The sequence below is a fragment of the Pongo abelii genome, chromosome 9 (assembly GCF_028885655.2).
Source record: "Pongo abelii isolate AG06213 chromosome 9, NHGRI_mPonAbe1-v2.0_pri, whole genome shotgun sequence".
Classification (NCBI taxonomy): domain Eukaryota; kingdom Metazoa; phylum Chordata; class Mammalia; order Primates; family Hominidae; genus Pongo; species Pongo abelii.
The window spans coordinates 8,036,729-8,058,286 of NC_071994.2; the positions used below are offsets into that span (position 1 = coordinate 8,036,729).

General features: G+C 49.3%; 1 protein-coding gene and 1 pseudogene across 2 annotated transcripts; one reads left to right on the forward strand and one right to left on the reverse strand.

The window, feature by feature from the left end:
* Window positions 1–346: 346 nt before the first annotated feature.
* RBM14 (RNA binding motif protein 14) lies at window positions 347–11,787 on the reverse strand. Of its 2 annotated transcripts, NM_001131891.2 has the most exon segments (3): window positions 347–1,228; window positions 2,012–3,476; window positions 10,640–11,067. In NM_001131891.2, coding segments are annotated over 3 exon segments (2,010 nt in total). In that variant the 5' UTR covers window positions 10,977–11,067; the 3' UTR covers window positions 347–1,020.
* Window positions 11,788–12,614: 827 nt separating this feature from the next.
* On the forward strand, window positions 12,615–12,741 carry LOC112135695 (U4 spliceosomal RNA; annotated as a pseudogene).
* The last annotated feature ends 8,817 nt before the right edge of the window (window positions 12,742–21,558 follow it).

Sequence of the window (21,558 nt, forward strand, 5' to 3'; positions counted from 1 at the left end):
CATTGGAACACAGGTTATTCCTAAACTGGAGAAAAGTCAGTGACAATGGTCAAGCACAGGCAGAGGAAAATGGGCATTATTTACTGCATTTTGGTGTGACTAACTCAAGTTGAGGGCTGAGGACCAGGCCACCTGCCCTGGAAAGTCTGAAAGATGGCAGGCTAGCAGGACGACGATGAGCTAAATCCTTCTGGGCCACAGGGCAATCCTTCTAATTCCCACATTCAAACCCCTTTCCTCACCAGTCCTGGGTTCTCTGACTGCCTTCCCTTTAGCTATCATGTCTTCCTGGATGTCAAATTGGCTCCTTTGACACTGAATGCAATCAAGACAATGACAACCAGGTTTCCAAACTGCAAATTGCCCCAAGTTTTATTTGTAGTCCATACAAAAGGGAAAAAAAATTAAGGTTTTCTAACACCACCTACTTGGGGAGATGGGGAAGTGGGACTGTGCCGCTCACCATCAGCTAGAACATTAGTGGTCAGCAGGGACTTGGATGCATACCAACTGACTGTCCCAACAGGAACTCAGTCTCAACAGTCTACAGAGGGACAGTCAGGGTACCCTGGACTGCTGGCACAGCTTGGCGCATAGGAAATGGTTAAGCTAACCCCTTCCTGGCCTCCTTCCCATCTAAAAAGAAAAAGGCGCCGGCGACCTCAGCTGCAGGTTGCTTCCCCATCCAGACGACCTTAAATATCGCGCACAAAAATAAAAGGGAGCCAGGAAAAAAATAAAAACATAAAAGAAATTCCCATTCTGGGGAGACGGGAGGCAGGGTAGAGGGGAAACCGCAGATCTAGAGCCAGTAGCAAGATTTGCTGCTGAGGCGAAGGAACAAAGTAGGTTACTGCCGAACACTCAAAAGGATCATCTCCTGGGGAAGGCCCACATGGTAGAGGGGATGAAAAACCGCAACCAGGAAAGGTATGGGCCAGAGTAGTTATAACCTGGATCTGTAACCCTACCCACCTCTTTTCTCCCTCCCTCCCTGTGGTGCCCCATCCCAGGATGGCCCTACATGCGGCGCTGGTACCCAGAGTGCATCTGAGCCGCCCGCAGGTAATCATTATAGGAGCCCGAATAGCGTGCGTAATCGGAATGGGCATCGGGCAGGCGACGGTAATCCAGCGAGGACTTTGTCGGCGAGCGGCGGAACGAAAGCTGCGACTCTGATAAACGGCGGTAATCAGAGAGCTCGGCTAAACGCCGGTCGGAACCATACCTAGTCGAGAGAAGAAGACAGTTGGTGAATGAGACAATTGAGGGGAGGACTCCAGGTGGGCATTGGGGAGATGCCAATGGGGACAGGGAGGGTGTGATCACATTGGTCTCCAAGAGATTGGTCTCCTTTTGTCAGAAGACTCATCACCCTATCCAGGCCAAAAAAAATCAAGCCTGGCTTCAACTCAGTGGGAAATCAAACCCTCCACTGAAGTCCTCCCCTCTGAACTAGCCAAGGTGGATTTTGGTCTACATTCCCACACCACAACAAACTATCTCCGCCCCTGGGCCCTGCAGAGAAAGACCTTGGTTGTTTATCAACAGAACGGCGGATGAAAGCAAGGTCCCCAACTTCCCAGAGTGGACGCACCTCATAAACTTGCCTTTAGCCAGTGAATGCCAAAGGGACTACTCTTTAACCCACATCCCTGCCACAGCCAGGACAACCACGTAATAGGCTTAAGGATCCTTGAGACAGTGGGAAAGGATATGGGCCACGGTCCTGCAGGCAGTAGCTCCAATGACACTTGGGCTAGCCTAGACAGGTGACACTGTGCCTGGCCTGACTAGCAGGTACCACCCCAGGCTGAGCACTATGCTCCACCTGAACCCTGGTGACCAGAAAAGTTCATAGACACTGCTCCCCTCGGCCTCTGGACATCCCACAGAAATAGAGAAGAGAAGACCGAGGGAGGGGCCGATGCCTCCAGTTTCCCTCCCATGCCAACCTCAGCCCCTTGCCCTAAGCCCCAGCTGGGGGCAGAGGCGGGCGGGCATACAGTACCTTTTCGACATGGCGACAGCCTTTTTGTAGGGATCGTCGTAGCTGGCCCGGGGTGGGGAGAGGCGGGTACGCTCATAGGGCGGCGGGGTGCTGTTGGCGTTGGCAACGGCCCCCTGGGACATGGACAGGTAGGCTGCAGACGGCTGACCTGCCCCATCGTAGGCATTGCCTGGCTGGCCGCGGTAGGAGGCAGCAGCCTGGGGATGCTGCTGGGCAGCATAGGAAGCAGCCAATGAGGCTGACGACTGAGTGCGGTAAGGAGCTGCCAGGGTGGCAGAAGGTTGGGCCCCGTAGGCTGCTGCGGCACCATAGGAGCCAGTGGCCGCAGCAGCCGACTGAGCCCCATAGGAGCCTGAGAGGCCCATTGATGCTTGGGCCCCGTAACTATTCAGCTGGGTCTGGACAACCGGCTGGGCCCCATAGGAGCCAGCCATTGGGGTAGTGGCTTGTGCGGCGTAGGCTGCTGGCTGGCTGGCATAGGCAGCAGCTGTGGCTGGCTGTGCCACATAGGCAGCAGGTTGGGAAGAGTAGGAAGCAGCCTGCTGTGCAGCATATGGGGCAGACTGAGCATTGTAAGAGGCCGAGGGCTGGGCATTATATGAAGCTGCCTGGGCTCCATAAGCTAGTGAGGAGGCTGCAGACTGGGCCCCATAGGAGGCTGCCTGAGCCCCGTAGGAGCCTAAGGAGGAAGCTGCTCCCTGGGTGTTGTAGGAAGAAGCAGCTGCACGAACCCCATAGGAAGAGGCAGCCTGGGCGCCGTAAGAGGATGGCTGGTTACCATAGGAGGCAAGGGAGGAACCCTGAGCCCCGTAGGAGTTGAGCGAAGAAGCCGCAGCTGCCTGACCCCCATAGGAGGAAAGGGCCGAGGCTGAGGGCTGGGCTCCACCATATGGGCCGAGTGAAGAAGCTGCAGCAGACTGGGAGCTAGGACTAGCCAGCTGGCCCCTGTATGGTGCCCCAAGGGAGACAGAGGGCTGAGCGCGGTAAGAGGCTGCCTGGGCTGTCATGGGCTGAGTCCGATAGCCAACACCCAAAGAGGCGGAAGGCTGGGCCCTGTAGGCAGCTCCCAGTGACACTGACGGCTGGGCCCGGTAGGTAGCTGGCTGGGCCGTCAGAGGAGCCACATAAGAGGCTCGGGGAGGTGAACGGCGCAGAGGGCTGCGGTCGCGACCAAAGAAGGGTGGTGTGGGCTGACGGGCTTGCCCATCAAAGCCACCAGTGCTGTTGCCAAAAGCCTGCTGGTAGTCGAAGGTGGCAGAGAAGCCACCAGTTCCAGGGAAGGCCGTATCCCCAGCCCCTGGTTTCTTGGTCTTGTCCCCAGACTGGACAGCCAGGCCAGGCCCCTTCTTCTGACCCTTGGTGGAGAGTTCCACGTTGATGCGCTTGCCCTTCACTTCTTTGCCGTTGAGCTGCGCGATTGCGGCTTTGGCATCTGCTTCCTTCTCCATGTGAACAAACGCGTAGTCTGATAAAGCAGCAGACAGAGGGTTAGCAATTAGGGGGGCAGGGCATGCTACCTGATGGGTCCCAAATTGGACACACAACAGCACCCAGCTGTTGCCAGCTACCTCCAAGGCCTCCAAACCCTCCTCTCCAGGAGTATGTCATAAAACGTAGCTCCCATATAACAAAGCTTCTGACTGTCCCAAGCAGTCATCTTTGCCTACAGCCTTCTTCCCATTCTCCCCTTTACAAACCCTGCCACCTCACCCAACTTCCTGGTAAGAGAAGAAGAAGCAAAGATGAACTGCAACACAGGATAAAAATCTTCACATCTCCTGTAAGTACAAACCAGCAGAACAAAATGCAGAAAGGGTTCCTAGATCACTCAGTTCTTCAGTGTTCTCAACCCAAGCTCACCAAACAGCTTTGAGGCCTAGCTCACTTTTGAGGCCTAACTCTCAAAAACTGGAAATGACCACTCATGTTTTGGTATGACCCATCTCTCAGCCCATGTCCAATTAAGGCAAGAGAGTCAGACTGCAACAAGCAAGCAGTTCACAACATTCCAATATGATCTCTCCGCTTTTTCACAGTACTTCCCAAGTTTTCAAGGCACTCTTAGGTACAGGAGGACCTCATTTGGGCCTCACAATCCTGTGAGGTAGGCAGGGCAAAGAATCATTACCTCCATTTAACAGGTGGACACACATACATGCTCAGAGTTTTTATATGGCTTGCCCCACTAGAAGTGTGTTAGAGTCAGGACCAGAATCACAGCTCTTGCAATGCCCCTTTGCTACACAATCTATCCCTGAGAAGTCAAGGTATAAGGCAGGACTGTGTAATATGACTAAAAATTTAGGCTTAGAAGCAGAGAAGATGGACCCTGTGTAAGCCAATGAGGTATGGGAATAGAAACTAAGCCTACTGGCTGAGTTCATGCCCAATCCCCCTGTCCCAGACCACATTGCATCCTCCACTGTTTCCTCTTTAAGGGACAGAGGTATACCTTACACCTTGGGCTTCTGTTCACAGAGCAGACTGCTTACCAGAAAAATCTTGTTTCTCACCTATAAGGCATGAAGCTGCAATTACTGCAGCTAACAGACTTTGCTAAGCAGGTTACCCCTGCAGCTCTCATTATGATCTGAATAAGCTGTGGTAGGAGAAGACAGGTTGCTGGTCTCAAAGTTATCTACCACACAGTATCAAAGTATCTACCACACAGAAGGAGGAAACTTCAGGGAATGAAGGAATGGAAAGAAATTCTCATGTCCACACTCACAAAGCACAAGCAGAATCTGTAGGAGAGAATCCTGCCCCTAGGAAATAAGGCTCCAAGCTTAGCTCCATTCTCGACCTGTGGCTACTCTTAGACAGCATCCAAGTACCGGGATGCTATCTGTCACATCAGTTTAAGAAACAAAGAGCTACCTAGATGACAATACTAAGACAAGAAACATTCTTAGTAACCTCCAAACAAGGGTCCTCATTTTTAGAAACTTTCGTACTGGGATGCCTTATCTGGCTGCTCCTACAGAACAAGTCATTTCCCTGGATTTGAAGACAATGACACAAAACTTAGGATAATGGGGAAAAAAATACAATCAATAAGTACAAGTCAGAAGTGTGGCATAGCACAAAAGGGATCCTTAATTAGGAATTCAACGGTCTCAGTTCCAGACCCAGGTATCACTGACTTGTTATAAGATCTTAGGAAACTTACCATTTAGGCAGGTACAGGGGCTCATGCCAGGGCTTTGGGAGGCCAAGGCAGGCAGATCACCTGAGATCAGGAGTTCAAGATCAGCCTGACCAACATGGTGAAACCCTGTCTCTACTAAAAATACAAAAATTAGCTAGGTGTGGTGGTGCACACCTATAATTCCAGCTACTCGGGAGGCTCTGGGGCAGGAGAATCACTTGAACCTGGGAGGTGGAGGTTGCAGTGAGCCAAAATGGCACCACCGTACTCCAGTCTGGGTGACACAGCAAGACTCCATTTCAAAAAAGAAAAAAGAAAAAAAGAAAAGAAACTGGCCAAGCACGGTGGCTCGCACATGTAATCCCAAAACTTTAGGAAGCCCAGGTAGGTGGATCACCTGAGGTCAGGAATTCGAGACCAGCCTGGCCAACATGGTGACACCACGTCTCTACTAAAAATACAAAAATTACCCGGGCGTGGTGGCTGGCACCTGTAATCCCAGCTACTCCAGAGGCTGAAGGAGGAGAATCACTTGAACACGGAAGAAAAAGAAGGGAGGTTGCAGTGAGCCAAGATCATGCCACTGCACTCCAGCCTGGGTGACAAGCGCAAAACTCTGTCTCAAAAAAATAAAAAGAAACTTACCATTTATTTCCTCCCACACATCTATCCTATCTACCTCAAAGTTAAGAGGTTCAAGAGAAAAGACAAAAGTGCCTTGTAAGATATGAACAGCTACAGAATAAGGAATTATGATTATTCAAACCTAGAAATAACCAGAGATTTATTTCCCTATAGAATATTATCTTTCATCTCAAGCAAAACACAATGCCATGCAAACTTAGAAGCTGGCACAGATGATAAAATAACACAATGAGACCAGGCGCAGTGGCTCACACCATAATCCCAGCACTTTGGGGAGGCCGAGGCAGGCGGACCACCTGAGGTCAGGAGTTCAAGACCAGCCTGACCAACAAGGTGAAACACCATCTTTACTAAAAATATTAAATAAGCCGGCCGTGGTGGCATGTGCCTGTAATCCCAGCTACTCAAGAGGCTGAGGCAGGAGAATCACTTTAACCTGGGAGGCGGAGGTTGCAGTGAGCCAAGATCGTGCCACTGTACTCCAGCCTGGGCAAAAAGGATGAAACTCTGTCTCAAAAAAAAAAAAAAAAAAAAAGAACAAAATGAATTATCACAACTCTGTCCTCAACACTCCCATGGCCAGAACCTTATCTACCACCTGTGAAAAGCTACGTGTTTCCTTTGGCCTAGCCACAAGGCACTAAAGTTGTCCTGTGATCCTTCATCTCCACTTTAGATAGAGTAAGCTTAAAAAAAAAAAAAAAACAACCAGCATGTGGCCTAAGAGCTCTTTAAAAGCAGAGGCTGGGCCAGGCATGGTGGCTCCCTCCTGTAACCCTAATACTTAGGGAGACTGAGGTGGAAGGATGGCTTGAGCTCAGGAGGTCAACACTACAGTGAGCCACAATCACGCCACTGCACTCTGGCCTGAGCAACTAAGCGAGACCCTAAACAATGAATAAATATTTTTAAAAATGTTTAAATAAAAAATAAAAATAAAACCAGAGGCTGAGGTAATCCTCAGGAATGACAAAACCACCTGGAGATGGCAAGCAGAAAGGCCCAAAGTGAAGAGCAAGCACAGTTGCTGGAGCTCATAGGCACTTGTTGCGGGGAGGGGCCTCCAGACATTCTGAGGGAATATTAAGGAACAATTCTAATAGTCCTGATTATTCTATCCACAAATTCCTGACACTAGAATGAGACAAAAACTTCCATGGGCTTACAAGAGCATCTGGATATCCCATTGTATCCCATTTCCCTCCTTAGCTGGGTTTTATTCAGACCAAGTGGTGAAATTTGAAAATTGAGATTTCACATGTATGATTCAAATGACTATCCAAATGAGTTTTATAACTGATCAAAAAATTTAAAAATCCAAGCCAGGCATGGTGGCTCACATCTGTAATCCCAACTTTGGGAGGCCGAGGCAGGCAGATCACCTGAGGTCAGGAGTTCAAGACCAACCTGGCCAACATAGTGAAACCCTGTCTCTATTAAAAATTCAAAAATTAGCCAGGTGTGGTGGCCTGTAGACCCAGCTACTTGAGAGGCTGAGGCAGCAGAATTGCTTGAACCCAGGAGGCGGAGGTTGCAGTGAGCCAAGATCTCACCACTGCACTCCAGCCTGGGCAACAGAACGAGACTCTGTCTCAAAAAAAAAAATAATAAATATATAAATAATATAAAAATAAATACAAAATTTAAAAATCCATCTGATACAATTATAACCAAATTATATCAGGAAGTTTCTAAGCCTGACATTGGAGGGGAAAGTGTGAATAGGTTGCCCAGCTAACTCAACTGCATCCAGTAGTGATAAGCCCCATCACAGTAAGTGCAAAGCACAGACCTAGCTAGATTAAAGATGCCCTAACACCCAAGTACTCCTAAGACCATTAAAACCAGAGATCTGAAAAATTCCAGGAACCTTCTTGCCCACAGATCTAATTCAAGGAAACTCTGAAGGAAATCACTGCATTGGGACTATCAAGTAACGTTTTATAGAGATCTCCAAATGGTCTGGTGACATCACAAGTCCTCCAGCAACAAAGTTAAGTGAATCCAGAAAAACAAGTTCTCCTATCTTAAGACTAAAAATCTTAAACTTGAGGGCTAGGCAAGGTGGCTCGCGCCTGTAATCCCAGCACTTTGGGAGGCCGAGGCGGGCGGATCACAAGGTCAGGAGATCGAGACCATCTTGGCTAACACGGTGAAACCCCGTCTCTACTAAAAATACAAAAAAATAGCCAGGCATGGTGGCGGGCGCCTGTAGTCCCAGCTACTCGAGAGGCTGAGGCAGGAGAATGGCGTGAACCTGGGAGGCGGAGCTTGCAGTGAGCCGAGATCACGCCGCTGTACTCCAGCCTCAAAAAAAAAAAAAAAGAAAAGAAAGAAAAAATCTTAAACTTGAAACTACAGAGCTCTGTATAGGAAGAAGAAACAGTCACTCACAAAAATGAAGAGAAGATATTTTCCTCTTTTGTCTTTCAGATCTCCCCACAAGTCTGTACACGTTTCCGGAAGCTGTTCATCTTTGAACACCCAATAGGAGGAAGCTGTGGAGTGGTTACAATCCACTGTTGCTATTGAGATTTCTGTTCTACAAATCCTATCTAAGCTCCTGGAGTAACCAAGCAACTATGTTGTTTTTTTTTCCTGTGAAATAAAACAGAGCTGGTTGTCTGGTGCACCACCAAGCTTCTGTGCTTTTCAAAGCCCTGTCAGCCAACACATGGAGACTCAATCAAATGACCATTCCCAGCACAAGAAATGAGTACACTCTTTAGAGAGCCAGTCGCTTCTACTACACTCCCAACTTTCAACCCTCACTTTCCGTCATCACAAACAGATAAAAAGACATCAATGGAGGATATGATGTTCAAATCTTTCCCAGTCTCTTACATCGAAGTATGTCAGGAGCTCTGTTATACAACAATATGACTGCAAATAGTTGACCACCACTCCCGGAGTAAGTCAATGCATTTTTGCTAATCAAATGTTTACAAAGGAACAAAATGCACAAAACTCCCTCTAACTCTCACAAGGAGTCAGCCAGGAGTTCTAAAAATTCATGTGCAGTTATGCACTTCATCCGCATTGTCACTTGGTGTTGGGTCCCAAGCAAGTTCAGGCAAATTTTTGACTTTCTCTACCGCCTGAAAGCAAGCAAGAAGCTTGAGTTCCAGGGAGACTGTCCCTTCAGATGTTTGACTCTAGACTCTCAACCTAGTAGCCACTCTACCTAACAACCACAAAAGAAACTTGGTAAGTCAATTAAACACAAAACTCTCACAAATGAGACTCATATACCCCATCCTTTTGCTGGACAAGTACCCAATCTGAGACCCTCCCCCACTCTTTTACTCTAAACAAAGCAAAAATCCATGCACCATACAGCCTGCCTCAGAGCACCCAGCAGGAAAGCCCGATTCCGGATAGTCGTGGACTTGTATAACCTGAGTTGAGGAAAATAGAATGCAGTATTAATGTAGAACAAGGACTTGTTCCTAGTAGTGGACACTATGACCCTTTATATTTCCCCCACTTAAAGGACTAGGAATGGCCCCAAACATGTGCCTTTCCAGGACAGCAAATGAAATATCTTGGTGGGATAAATAAGCACTTGCACCCACATTTATTTCCTATCCCTGAAACTTCTCACACAGGGTATGAGCAGGTATGAACCCACCAGGAGTAGGGCATCAGATACTCCCAGGCTGCATCTTCCAAAATGACAGGGCAAAGTTAACTCTGATCTGTTCCCAAGTGGAGCAGAGACTGGCCACATACACAAGGGCTGTCCCACCAAACCTTGCCAATGTAAAAGATAAAGAGCTTAAGGGATAAAAACTCAGGCTATGAAAAAGTCAACTGGGTCCCTAGTCAGGCTTAATTATGGTGACACATTTTTCTCGAAGAAAAGGCACCGGGATCTGCCCTCAGGATTAGACTACTCAAGCAATGACTACTACTGATTCAGTAAATCGTGTTTAGCCACTGTTTAATGAAGACCTCTCATAAATCCCTCCCCAGGACCCCTTCAGCCAAAGTATGCCCCCCTGCAAAGTCACCAAGCTTATAAAAGAATGACACTGCCCTAAGGCACTGGCTTGGCACGTAAAGACTACGCAGAAGGGGACTTCATAAAACAAGCTTTCTTGCACATGCAAAAGGCTGGGGTTTCCAGTTGACAGATGTAAAATCGAGCCCAAAGAAAAACCCCAAGTTTGAGGGAGGAGGAAAGCACACAGCTGCCACGCCTAACCTACCTAATATTGAAAGGCCAAAGTGATTCGGAAGGGGCCCCTCTCGTACCCACGTGTAACTGTGCCCATGAGTAGACCCATGCCAGACAAGACTAAAAGACCCCAGCCCGAGAAACGTCCAAGGGCCCCGTTACCTTCCGCTTGAGCACATTCATCGGGAGGGAACAGGAGGGCGGCCTTGGGGCGTCAGCCCCCACCTTTTCCCTCTTCCCTTGCTCTGACCGACGTCTGGAGAGGAAGTGGGGAAGTGGAGAAATCTTCCCCGCTTCATGATCCGGCTTGTGCCCGTCACTTCCCAATTTCCGCTGGGTGCCAGGCCCAGGAGACCAGGAGAAGGCGCGCCCCCGGTACACTCGCAAGGCTCTCAGGCGCGTCCCCGGCCCCGCAGCTTGCCTCGCAGTGGCCGCCGCACCCACCCAGAGCCGCTTCCTCCTACTTGGTGGACGGTTCCTGGACCGCAGGGGAAGAGGGTGGCTCTACCCAACGCGCCCCCAACACCTCCGACCTGCTCCCGCGCACTTCCCCACCCCTCCCAACCGCGCAGTGACCGACCCCCGGGTAAGGGGCGTGGCTAACAGGCAGAGTGCCCCGAGCGCGCCCCCGCCCCCGAGCGCGCCTCCGCGTTACCTTTCACCACGTCACACTCGATGACGCGTCCGCGGCGCTCGAAGAGGCTGCGCAGTTCCTGGCTCGTGCATGCAGCCGACACATTGCCCACGAAAATCTTCCAAGTATTAAGAGGCCTTGGGCGCGACATCTCCACCACGAGCGCGCGCCCCGGCCGCAGCTCGTGTCCGTGCAGGGCTTCGATGGCGCGCAGCGCGCCCGCGTTCTCGCGCATGTGCACGAAGGCGAACTGTTTCATGACGGCGCAGCTCATGACCGTGCCGTAGGGCGCAAAGAGGGCTGCCAGCTCCTCCGGAGTCGTATCCGCCCCGTCGACGTTGCCCACGAATATCTTCATTTTGTCGCCGCAGCCACCTTCCTGGAGAGCCCGGACCTCTCCTCCAGCGACAGGCAAGACGTCCGAACGACCGGCAGTCCTCCTCAGGAATGGCTGGCGACCGAGAACCCCGCCGCGCAGGCGCCCTGGCCTAGCCAATGGGGACTCGCATCCCGCGCGTCCAGCGACCAATCAGAAACGCTGAGGGAAGATGTGCTCAGGCACAGCCAATCCCAGAGGGCCTAGAGCCCGCTCGTTAGCTGAGGGGGTGGGAAAGGGACGACCAACCGCCACAGCCCGTGGCGGGAGCGGGGGTTGGGAAGAAGAGGGAGGGCTGAAGAGAGGAGAACGCGCGCGAGCGGCGCCGGCGGCAGAGAGGCCTAGTCTGTAAGGCGGCCTCTGGCCCGGGTGGGGTTGGGACCGACGGGCTCCCTGGAAAACTTTGTTCAATTGGAAGTCAGGGCTCCTCCCATTCTGGAAGCCCTGTCCAAACCCGCGCCTGGAGGTGGCCGCGTGAGTGTACGGGGGAAGGCCGGGCCTGGCGGGAGAAACCGGGACAGGCGCCTTGAGTCGGCAAACGGCTCCCAGGACTGTGCTGAGCACCGCGAAGGGACTTGAGGCAGGCCCCGGAGAAGCCCTCGTGCCATTAATTCATTCTTTGGAAACATTCCCTGGGGTTGCTGAGGTCCTGGCAGACGGTGAAAAATCAAAGGCCTCTGCCCTGATGGAATTCCCAGTCAAGAAATAATGGAATGACGCTATTGTATGTTTGAAGGTTTTCATAATAAACAGTTTAATAAACGAGAAAATTAATTCTGCAGGAAGCAAAAGTTGAGCCTTACTAAAAAAAATTTTAGTCCGGGAGCGGTGGCTCACGCCTGTAATTCCAGCACTTTGGGAGACCAAGGCAGGCGGATCACCAGAGGTCAGGAGTTCAGGACCAATCTGGCCAACATGGTGAAACCCCGTCTCTACTAAAAATACAAAATTAGCCGGGCGTGGTGGTGCGCGCCTGTAATCCCAGCTGCTTGGGAGGCTGAGGCAGGAGAATCGCTTGAACCCGGAAGGCGGAGGTTGCAGTGAGCCAAGATCACGCCACTGCACTCCAGCCTGGGCGACAGAGTGAGACTCTGTCTCAAAATTTTTTTTAAGCAGATATGAGTATGTAAATAAGATTGTTGCATGGCAGACAACATCAAAAACAGACATGTGACAAACTCAGGGAAATATTTGCCTACGTGTTCAGTCAACAAATAGCACCTACCATGTGGACACCACCAAGAATATAGCAGTGAACAAAAAAAAATGACAGAAATCCCAACCTTCTTGGATCTTATGGTGGGGAGAGACAGGCAAGAAATAAGTAAAACGTAAGCGTGTTAGATGGTGATGAGGACTTGGAGTAAGCAAGGGAACTAAGCCATCCTCTGAGGGAAGATCATGCCGGCCAGAAAGTACAAGTCAAAGAGTGCTGGGGCAGAAGCAAATCTGGCTGGTTCAAGGAAGAGTCAAGAGCCAGTATGGGCCAGGCCCAGTGGCTCACACCTGTAATCCCAGCACTTTGGGAGGCTGAGGCGGGCAGATCACCTGAGGTCAAGAGTTCGAGACCAGCCTGACCAACAGGGTAAAACCCTGTCTCTACTAAAACTACAAAACATTAGCTTTGCACAGTGGCAGTATCATAGCCAATGAGGTTTATCCAAGGCGCAATTATTGCTAATTGAAAACAAAACATTAGCCGTGCGTGATGACTGGCACCTGTAATCCCAGCTACTCAGGAGGCTGAGGCACTAGAATCACTTGAACCCAGGAGATGGAGGTTGCAGTGAACTGAGATCACGCCACTGCACTCCATCCTGGCCAACAGAGCAGGACTCCGTCTCCAAAAAAAAAAAAAAAAAAAAAAAAAAAAGCCCAATATGGCCAGAGCCTGGAACAGAGAGAATAGGAGGGTGGGAGTTGTGTAGCACAAGGCCATTGAAATGGCATGTGCTTGGGCCAGGCAAGGTGGCTCACGCCTGTAATCCCAGCACTTTGGTTAGGCCTCGGCGGATCAGGAGGTCAGGAGATGGAGACCATCCTGGTTAACATGGTGAAACCCCGTCTCTACTAAAAATACAAAAAATTAGCCAGGCATGGTGGCGGGCGCCTGTAGTCCCAGCTACTAGGGAGGCTGAGGCAGGAGAATGGCGTGAACCCGGGAGTTGGAGCTTGCAGTGAGCCGAGATCGCGCCACTGCACTCCAGCCTGGGCGACAGAGCGAGACTCCCTCTCAAAAAAAAAAAAAAAAAAAAAAAGAAAAGGGGCAGTACTCTGGTATCTCCTGAAATCCAAACTGCTGGCAGTATTCCCAGAACAGCATATCAGCAAACCCCTAGCTACCCAGTAAGGATAGCCATTTTATTTATTTATTTATTGAGACAGAGTTTCACTCTTGTCACCCTGGCTGTAGTGCAGTCGTGCTGTCTCGGCTCACTGCAGCCTCCACCTCCTGGGTTCAAGCAATTTTCCCTGCCTCAGCCTCCCAAGTAGCTGTGACTACAGGCGCGCATGCCACCACTCCCGGCGTAATTTATGCATTTTTAGTAGGGGTTTCAGCATGTTGGCCAGGCTGGTCCCGAACTCCTGACCTCGTGATTCGCCTGCCTTGGCCTCCCAAAGTGCTGGGATTACAGGTGTGAGTCACCCCACCCGGTGGGTGGGGTCTTACGTTAACACAGTGAGACCCATAGGTGCTTTTAATTTTTCTAGTAGCCACATTTTAAAAGGTGAAAAGAAACAGGTAAAACTAATTTTAGGCTGGGTGTGGTGGCTCATGCCTATAATCCCAGCACTTTGGGAGGCCGAGGCAGGTAGATCGCCTCAGCCCAGAAGGTTGGGGACAGCCTGGGCAACGACCAAAACCCATCTCTCAAAAAATTTTTTTTAAAATTAGCCGGCGGCCAGGCAGGGTGGCTCACACCTGTAATCCCAGCACTTTGGGAGGCCGAGGAAGGCAAATTACGAGGTCAGGAGTTCGAGACCAGCCTGGCCAACATGGTGAAACCCTGTCTCTACTAAAAATACAAAAAATTAGCTGGGCGTAGTGGTGTGCATCTGTAATCCCAGCTACTCAGGAGGCTGAAGCAGGAGAATTGCTTGAACCCAGGAGGCAGAGGTTGTGGTGAGCTGAGATTGTGGCCGCTGCACTCCAGCCTGGGTGACAGAGACTCCGTCTCAAAAAATACATACTTACATATTTGTGTGTGTGTGCGTGTATATATATATATATATATACACGCACACACACACATATATATATATATCTGCGGGTGGTGGTGTACCTGTAGTCCTAGCTACTTGAGAGGCTGAGGGGGAAGGAATCGCTTGAGCCCAGGATTTTAAGATTATAGTGAGCTGTAATGGTGCCACTGCACTCTAACCTGGGCAAAAGAGTGAAACTCTGTTTCTAAATACATAAATTAATTAAATAGATGTAAAGAATCTTGCCAAATTTCACAGATCTGGCAAATCAGAATGCTGGGGCTTGAATAAGGATCTGACTCCTTGATCTAGAATAATGGAAAGAGCATTAAATTAGCGCTAGTTCAGTTTTATGGTCCAGGTGGGCAACCCTCTTGGCTCCTGCAGCCCTCACTGAGTTTCTCATCTGTAAAGTGTCTAGCTTGGCTTGGCTGATCTCAAAAGAAAAGTTTGCAGGTTTTTTCTTTGTTGTTGGTTTGTTTGTTTTGTTTTGTTTTGGAGACGGAGTCTTGCTCTGTCGCCCAGGCTGGAATACAGTGATGAAATCATGGCTCCCTGCAGCCTGGACCTTCCGGGCTGGTCTTGAACTCCTGACCTCGTGATCTGCCCAGCTCAGCCTCCCAAAGTGCTAGGATTACAGGCATTAACCACCATGCCCAGCCACCCCCAGATAATTTTTTAATTTTTACTTTGTAGAGACAGGGGTCAAGTTGTTGCCCTGGCTGCTCTCAAACTCCTAGCCTCAAGTGATCCTCCAGAATCAGCCTCCCAATGTGCTAGGATTACAGGCATGACCCACCATACCCAGCTAGATTCTTTACACGTATGAGTATCATCTTCCTTACCTATAAAATATCTGGCTTTACCACATTTTTGTTTTTAGGTGTAAGAGTTTTTTAATTGTAAATTTGGGGATGGGTGTGGTGGCTCATCCCTGTAATCCTAGCACTTTGGGAGGCTGAGGCAGGAGGATCACTTGAGCTCAGGAGTTCAAGACCAGCCTGAGAAACATAGACCCCATCTAAACGAAAAGAATTTTAAAAATTAGCCAGGTGTGGTGGTGTGTGCCTGTAGTCCCAGCTACTCTGGAGGCTGAGGTGGGAGGATCACTTGAGCCCAGGAGGCTAATGCTGCAGTGAGCTGTGATCGCACCACTGCACTCCATCCTGAGCAACACAGTGAGACCTTGTCTCTAATAAAAATTTCTCTTGGCAGGTATGTATGAAGGATAAGGCCATTTTGAGCAATAACAAGTGTTGAACACAATGTAAGACACATAGTAAGAAGTTTGGCCGGACGCAGTGGCTCAATGCCTATAATCCCAGCACTTTGGGAGGCCAAGGCAGGAGGATCACTTGAGCCCAGGCGTTTGAGACCAACCTGGGCAACCCAGGGAGACCCCATGTCTCAAAAAATATAAAAATTAGTCCCAGCGCAGTGGCTCACACCTGTAATCCCAGCACTTTGGGAGGCCGAGGTGGACGTATCACTTGAGGTCAGGAGTTCAAGCCCAGCCTGATCAACATGGTGAAACCCCATCTCTACGAAAAATACAAAAAATTAGCCAGGAGTGCTGGCGCATGTCTATAATCCTAGCTACCTGAGAGGCTGAGGCACAAGAATTGCTTGAACCCGGGAGGTGGAGGTTGCAGTGAGCCGAGATCATACCACTGTGCTCCAGCCTGGGTGACAGAGTGAAACTCGTCTGAAACAAAAAAAAAAAAAAAAAGAAAAGAAAAAGAGCAATTAGCCAGGCATGGTGATGTGCACCAGTGATCCCAGCTGGGAGGCTGAGGCAAAAAGCTTGCTTGTGCCCAGGAGTTTCAGGTTGCACAGAGCTACGATAATCATGACACTGGATTCCAGGCTGGGCAACAAACTAAGAGATCATGTCTCAAAAAAAAAAAAAAGAAAGAAAGAAAGAAAGAAAAATAATAAGTCAGCTGTGGTGGCTCACACCTATAATCCCAGCACTTTGGGAGGCCAAGGCAGGCAGATCACTTGAGGTCAGGAGTTTCAGACCAGCCTGGCCAACATGGCGAAACCAATCTCTACTAAAAATACAAAAAAAAAAAAAAATTAGCTGGGTGTCATGGCACATACCTGTAATCCCAGCTACTCAGGAGGCTGTGTCAGGAGAATCGCTTGAACCCAGGAAGCAGAGATTGCGGTGAGCTGAGATCATGCCACTGCGCTCCAGGCTGGGCAATAGAGTGAGACTCCGTCTCAAAAATAAATAAAGACAATAAAAAATAAGTTAGCTGGACATGGTGGTGCATGCCTGTAGTTCCAGCTACTCAGAAAGCTGAGGCAGGACTGCTTGATCCCATGAGATGGAGGCTACAGTGAGCTATGATCACACCACTATACTCCAGCCTGAGTGATAGAGCAAGACACCATCTGAAATATACATAAGTAGTGATTTTTCACCTACAAGGGTATCCTGTGGGCTATTTGGTGCAGGACTATCCTGCACATTGTAGATTGGTAAGTATCCCTAGTCTTCCCCAATACCAGCAGCATCCCCGCCCCCACCTAGCATTGTCACAGCCAGAAGAAATAGCCCTCACAAACTTCCATAGGGCCATACCATCCCCACTGAGAAACACTGATCTAAATCAAATTTTGTAAACTTAGGTAAACTTAGTTTTGGGTAAAAACAATCTCTGTAATAAAGCAATCTGATAAGGAAAATCCTTATCTCTTTACAACGAATGGAGAGAAAGGCTAGAGAGAAATTCTGTCATGGAAACTACAGTCCCGTCAAATTTACTTATGAGACCTTTTCCTAAGTTAATTGTATCAATTTACCTGTGGTTTACTAGGTCACTGTAGCAGGTTTATTAATGGCCTCCAAAGATGTTAGGTCCTAATCCCTGGAACTTGTGAATGTTACTTTATGTGGCAAAGTCTCTGAAGATGTGATTAAATCAATGGCCCTTGCTAAGAAGAGATTATCCTGGATTACTCTGGTGGTGTTAAATGCAATCACATATATCCTTGTAAGACGGAGGCAGAAGGAGACTTGACACAAATACACGGAGGAAAAGGCCATGGGAAGACAGAGCAGACTGAGTGGATGGTGCTGGCCTCGAAGATTGGAGTGAGATTCGGCCACAAGCCAAGGAATGCCAGCGGCCACACAAAGCTGGAAGAGGCCAGGAAGGGATGTTTCCCTATAGTTTCTGGAGGAAGCAAGCTCTTGTCCACACCTTGATTTCGGCCCAGTGATACTAAGTTTGTACTTCTGGCCTCCAGAACTGTGAGAATTGTTGTTGTTTTAAGCCACAGTTTGTGGTACTTTGTTACAGCTGCCACTGTTACAAAGGAAACTGATTACAGGAAACTAATATGAGTTAGTAACAACACAGATAAAGACATTTTCACAGCTGACTTTCATTATTCCATTGCATAGGTGTTCTTTTCTGTTAGAAAGGAGCTTTTCCCTTTTTGGTCTCCTTCCTTCCAGCTTTCCACCCTATCATGTGAATGTGTGACAATGGGAGGGTTGGTGCTGTGGTAATCACCCTCGCCACCAAAAGGGGAGAGGGGACATGAAGAGAAACACACACTTCATGATGACAGTATCCTGACGTTCCCACACCACTGGACCAGCTCTGAATCCTCATATCTCCAGACTGTTGATCTGGTGACATAATTAAATGTTTTAATTGCTTTGGCCACTATTAGGACTGTGTTACTTACTGCAGAATTCATCCTAATATAGAATTCCACAGACAATATCAAGACTGAAAATAAGAAACAATGACACAGTCATGTTATTTAAAAATATGGAGGTATAGGCCGGGTGTGGTGGCTCACACCTGTAATCCCAGCACTTTGGGAGGCCAAGGCAGGCGGATCACGAGGTCAGGAGATGGAGACCAACCTGGCTAACATGGTGAAAACCCATCTTTACTAAAAATACAAAAAATTAGCCGGGCGTGGTGGCATGCACCTTTCTTTAGTCCCAGCTACTCGGGATGCTGAGGCAGGAGAATCGCTTGAACCCAGGAGGTGGAGGTTGCAGTGAGCCAAGATCACCCCACTGCACTCCAGCCTGGGCAACAAGAGAGAAACTCCATCTCTGAAAAAAAAAAATTTTTTTTTTCAGAGATGGGGTTCTTGCTATGTTGCCCAAGTTGGTCTCGAACTCCTGGCCTCAAGTAATCTTCCCATCTTGGACTCAAATTTTCCTTTTCGTTTGTTGATTTATTTTTGAGACAGGGTCACACTCTGTCCCCCAGGCTGGAGGGCAGTGGCACAATCACGGCTCACTGCAACCTTGACCTCCTGGGATCAAGCAATCCTCCCATCTTGGCCCCCTAAACTGCTGGGATTAAAGGCCTCTTTTTTAAAAAATTACTTTTATTTTTTTAGAGACAAGGTCTTACTCTCTCAACCAGGCTGCAGCAGAGTGGCATGACCGTGGCTCACTGCAGCTGCACACTCCTAGGCACAAGCAATCCTCCTGCCTCAGCCTCCTAAGTAGCTGGGACCATAGGCCTGTGCCACCACACTCAGCTAATTTTTAAGTAATTATCATTATTATTATTATTTTGAGACAGTCTTGCTCTCTCGCCCAGGCTGGAGTGCAGTGGTGGGATCTCCGCTTACTGCAAGCTCCACCTCCCGGGTTCACACCATTCTCCTGCCTCAGCCTCCTGAGTAGCTGGGACTACAGGCACGTGCTACCACACCCAGCTAATTTTTTGTATTTTTAGTAGAGATGGGTTTTCACTATGTTAGCCAGGATGGTCTTGAGCTCCTGACCTCGTGATCTGCCCACCTCGGCCTCCCAAAGTGCTGGGATTACAGGCGAGAGCCATGGCACCCGGCCTTTTAAATTATTTTTTGTAGAGACAGGGTCTTGCTTTCTTGGCTAGTCTGGTTTCTAACTGGCTTCAAGCAGTCCTCCTGCCCTGGCCTCCCAAAGTGCTGGGATTACAGGCATGAGCCACTGTTCCTGGCCAAAACGGAGCATCTTTGCCTGCAGTTACACTTCTGCTTTGCAGATGAGGCTTCAAGATGTTTGAACAGTGTCCTGTGATTTAAAAATAAACTTTGAAAAACCACAAGCCAGAAGTTCAGAAGAAAAGCTAATGAGGATGTTTATCTTTTTTTTTTTTTTTTGAGACAGAGTCTCGCTCTATCGCCCAGGCTGGAGTGCAGTGGCGCCATCTCGGCTCACTGCAAGCTCCACCTCCCGGGTTCACGCCATTCTCCTGCCTCAGCCTCCCAAGTAACTGGGACTACAGGTGCCCCCCACCACACCCGGCTAAGTTTTTGTATTTTTAGTAGAGACAGCGTTTCACCGTGTTAGCCAGGATGGTCTCCATCTACAGACCTTGTGATCCGCCCGCCTTGCCCTCTCAAAGTGCTGGGATTACAGGTGTGAGCCACCACGCCTGGCCGATCTGCTTTTTTTTTTGAGATAAGAGTCTGGCTCTGTCACCCAGGCTGGAGTGCAGTGGTGTGATCTCGGTTCACTGCAACCTCTGCCTCCTGGGTTCAAGCAATTCTCCTGTCTCAGCCTCATGAGTAGCTGGGATTTCAGGCACTGTAATCCCACTACACCTGGCTAACTTTTGTATTTTTAGTAGAGATGGGGTTTCGCCATGTTGGCCAGGCTGGTCTCGAACTCCTGACCTCAAGTGATCCACCCGCCTCAGCCTCCCAAAGTGCTGGTGTTACAGGCGTGAGTCACTGCACCCAGCCTGCAGTGAATCTTGATTGCACCACTGCACTCCAGCCTGGGCAACAGAGTGAAACTCTGTCACAAAAAAAGGAAAAAAAAAAAAAAAAGAGGCTAATAGAGTCGTGTCATGGTGAACCATTTAGGCTTAAAAAGGTTAAAACCCAGACATCATTCCAGAATGGAGGTGAGAGGATGTCAGGGGTTAGCTGTGGGCAGAATCCAGGATGAGTTTCTGCAATGACCTGGAAGTGGGGAAAGACAGCCTGAGTCTGGGCTTAAAAGGGTTTGGCTCCCAGCAACCACAGGGAGCTGGAAAACAACCAGCATAGGTTTGGCAAGAAAGAGCAGAGTCCAAGGGTTGGGGCTAGAGGTGGAACCCACCCACAGCCTTGAAAGGGAAAACAGACAGGGACTGGGGAATGGGATCCGAGCCAGGGGCTCTGCCTCGAAGCCAAGGACAACTAACTGCGAAACCACCCACCCAGTTCCAAGCAGGCAGTGTAGGGGCAATGTCTGTAGTCTGCCAGCTTGGGGCAAAGTTTGTAGTCTGCCAGCTTACCCTATCATAAAAGCAGCTTTGTCAAAGATGAGCAAGGCACCCCATGGGGGTGGGGGTACAGGGAAATAATAGATGAGTAGGGAGGCTCTGAACCTGAGGCCCCACAAACTGTTCCCTGGTTAGCAGCTCATCCAACCATAGGAAAGGGGAGCTTGGCTAGGGCTACCTCCAAGGGTCCCACGCAGCCTCAGAATCATAGCTGCTGCTCCCTTAACTTTATATGACGGGCTCTGTGCCAAGCACTTCACTTATTATGTTAATTAATAATTTTTACTTATGACTAAAAGAAATAAAGTCAGGTGTTTTTTTTTGTTTTTGTTTTTGTTTTTGTTTTGAGATGGAGTCTTGCTCTGTTGCCCAGGCTGGAATGCAGTGGCGTGATCATGGTTCACTGCAGCCTCAACCTCCCATGCTCAAGCGATCCTCCCACCTCAGCCTCCCAAATAGCTGGGACCACAAGCATGCACCATCGTGCCCAGCTAATTAAATTTTTTTTTTTTTTGTAGAGACGGGGTCTTACTCTGTTCCCCCGGCTGGTCTCAAACTCCTGGGCTCAAGAGATCCTCCTGCCTTGGCCTTCCGAAGTACTGGGATTACAGGTGTGAGCTACCGTGCCTAGCCTCAAGCCAGATTATCTTAACAGGGGGATGCATTAGATGGATTCAGGAGCATCTCTTCAATCCCAGGCAGGAGGCAGCTGGCCTCCCGAAAGGCTCAGAGAGGGGACTCCAGAGTGACTGGGATTCTCCAGCAACTATTAGATTCTCCCTGCCTCATTCTTCCTCCTTAGCCGACTGGCTTTTTCTGATGCTCAGTCAATAAGGCAGGGAGAAGAGGGCCACCAAAACTTCCCATATTCCCATGTTATGGGTCCAACCACAGGAAAAAACTAAAGCTGGATCTGCTCTGATTTCTCAGGGAAAGCATGGGCCACCATGGGTCAGGTGTCCATTTTGGTTCCAATCAGCCATGGTGAGGGGTGGGGGCAGGCCACAAACAGAAATTTGACTGTACTGGCTCTTCATTATGGCTCCAAGGAGGAAGATGGGGACTTCGGTGTGTGTGTAGGTTTGAATTCAGGTTTGTTTGGCTCCAATGCTAAG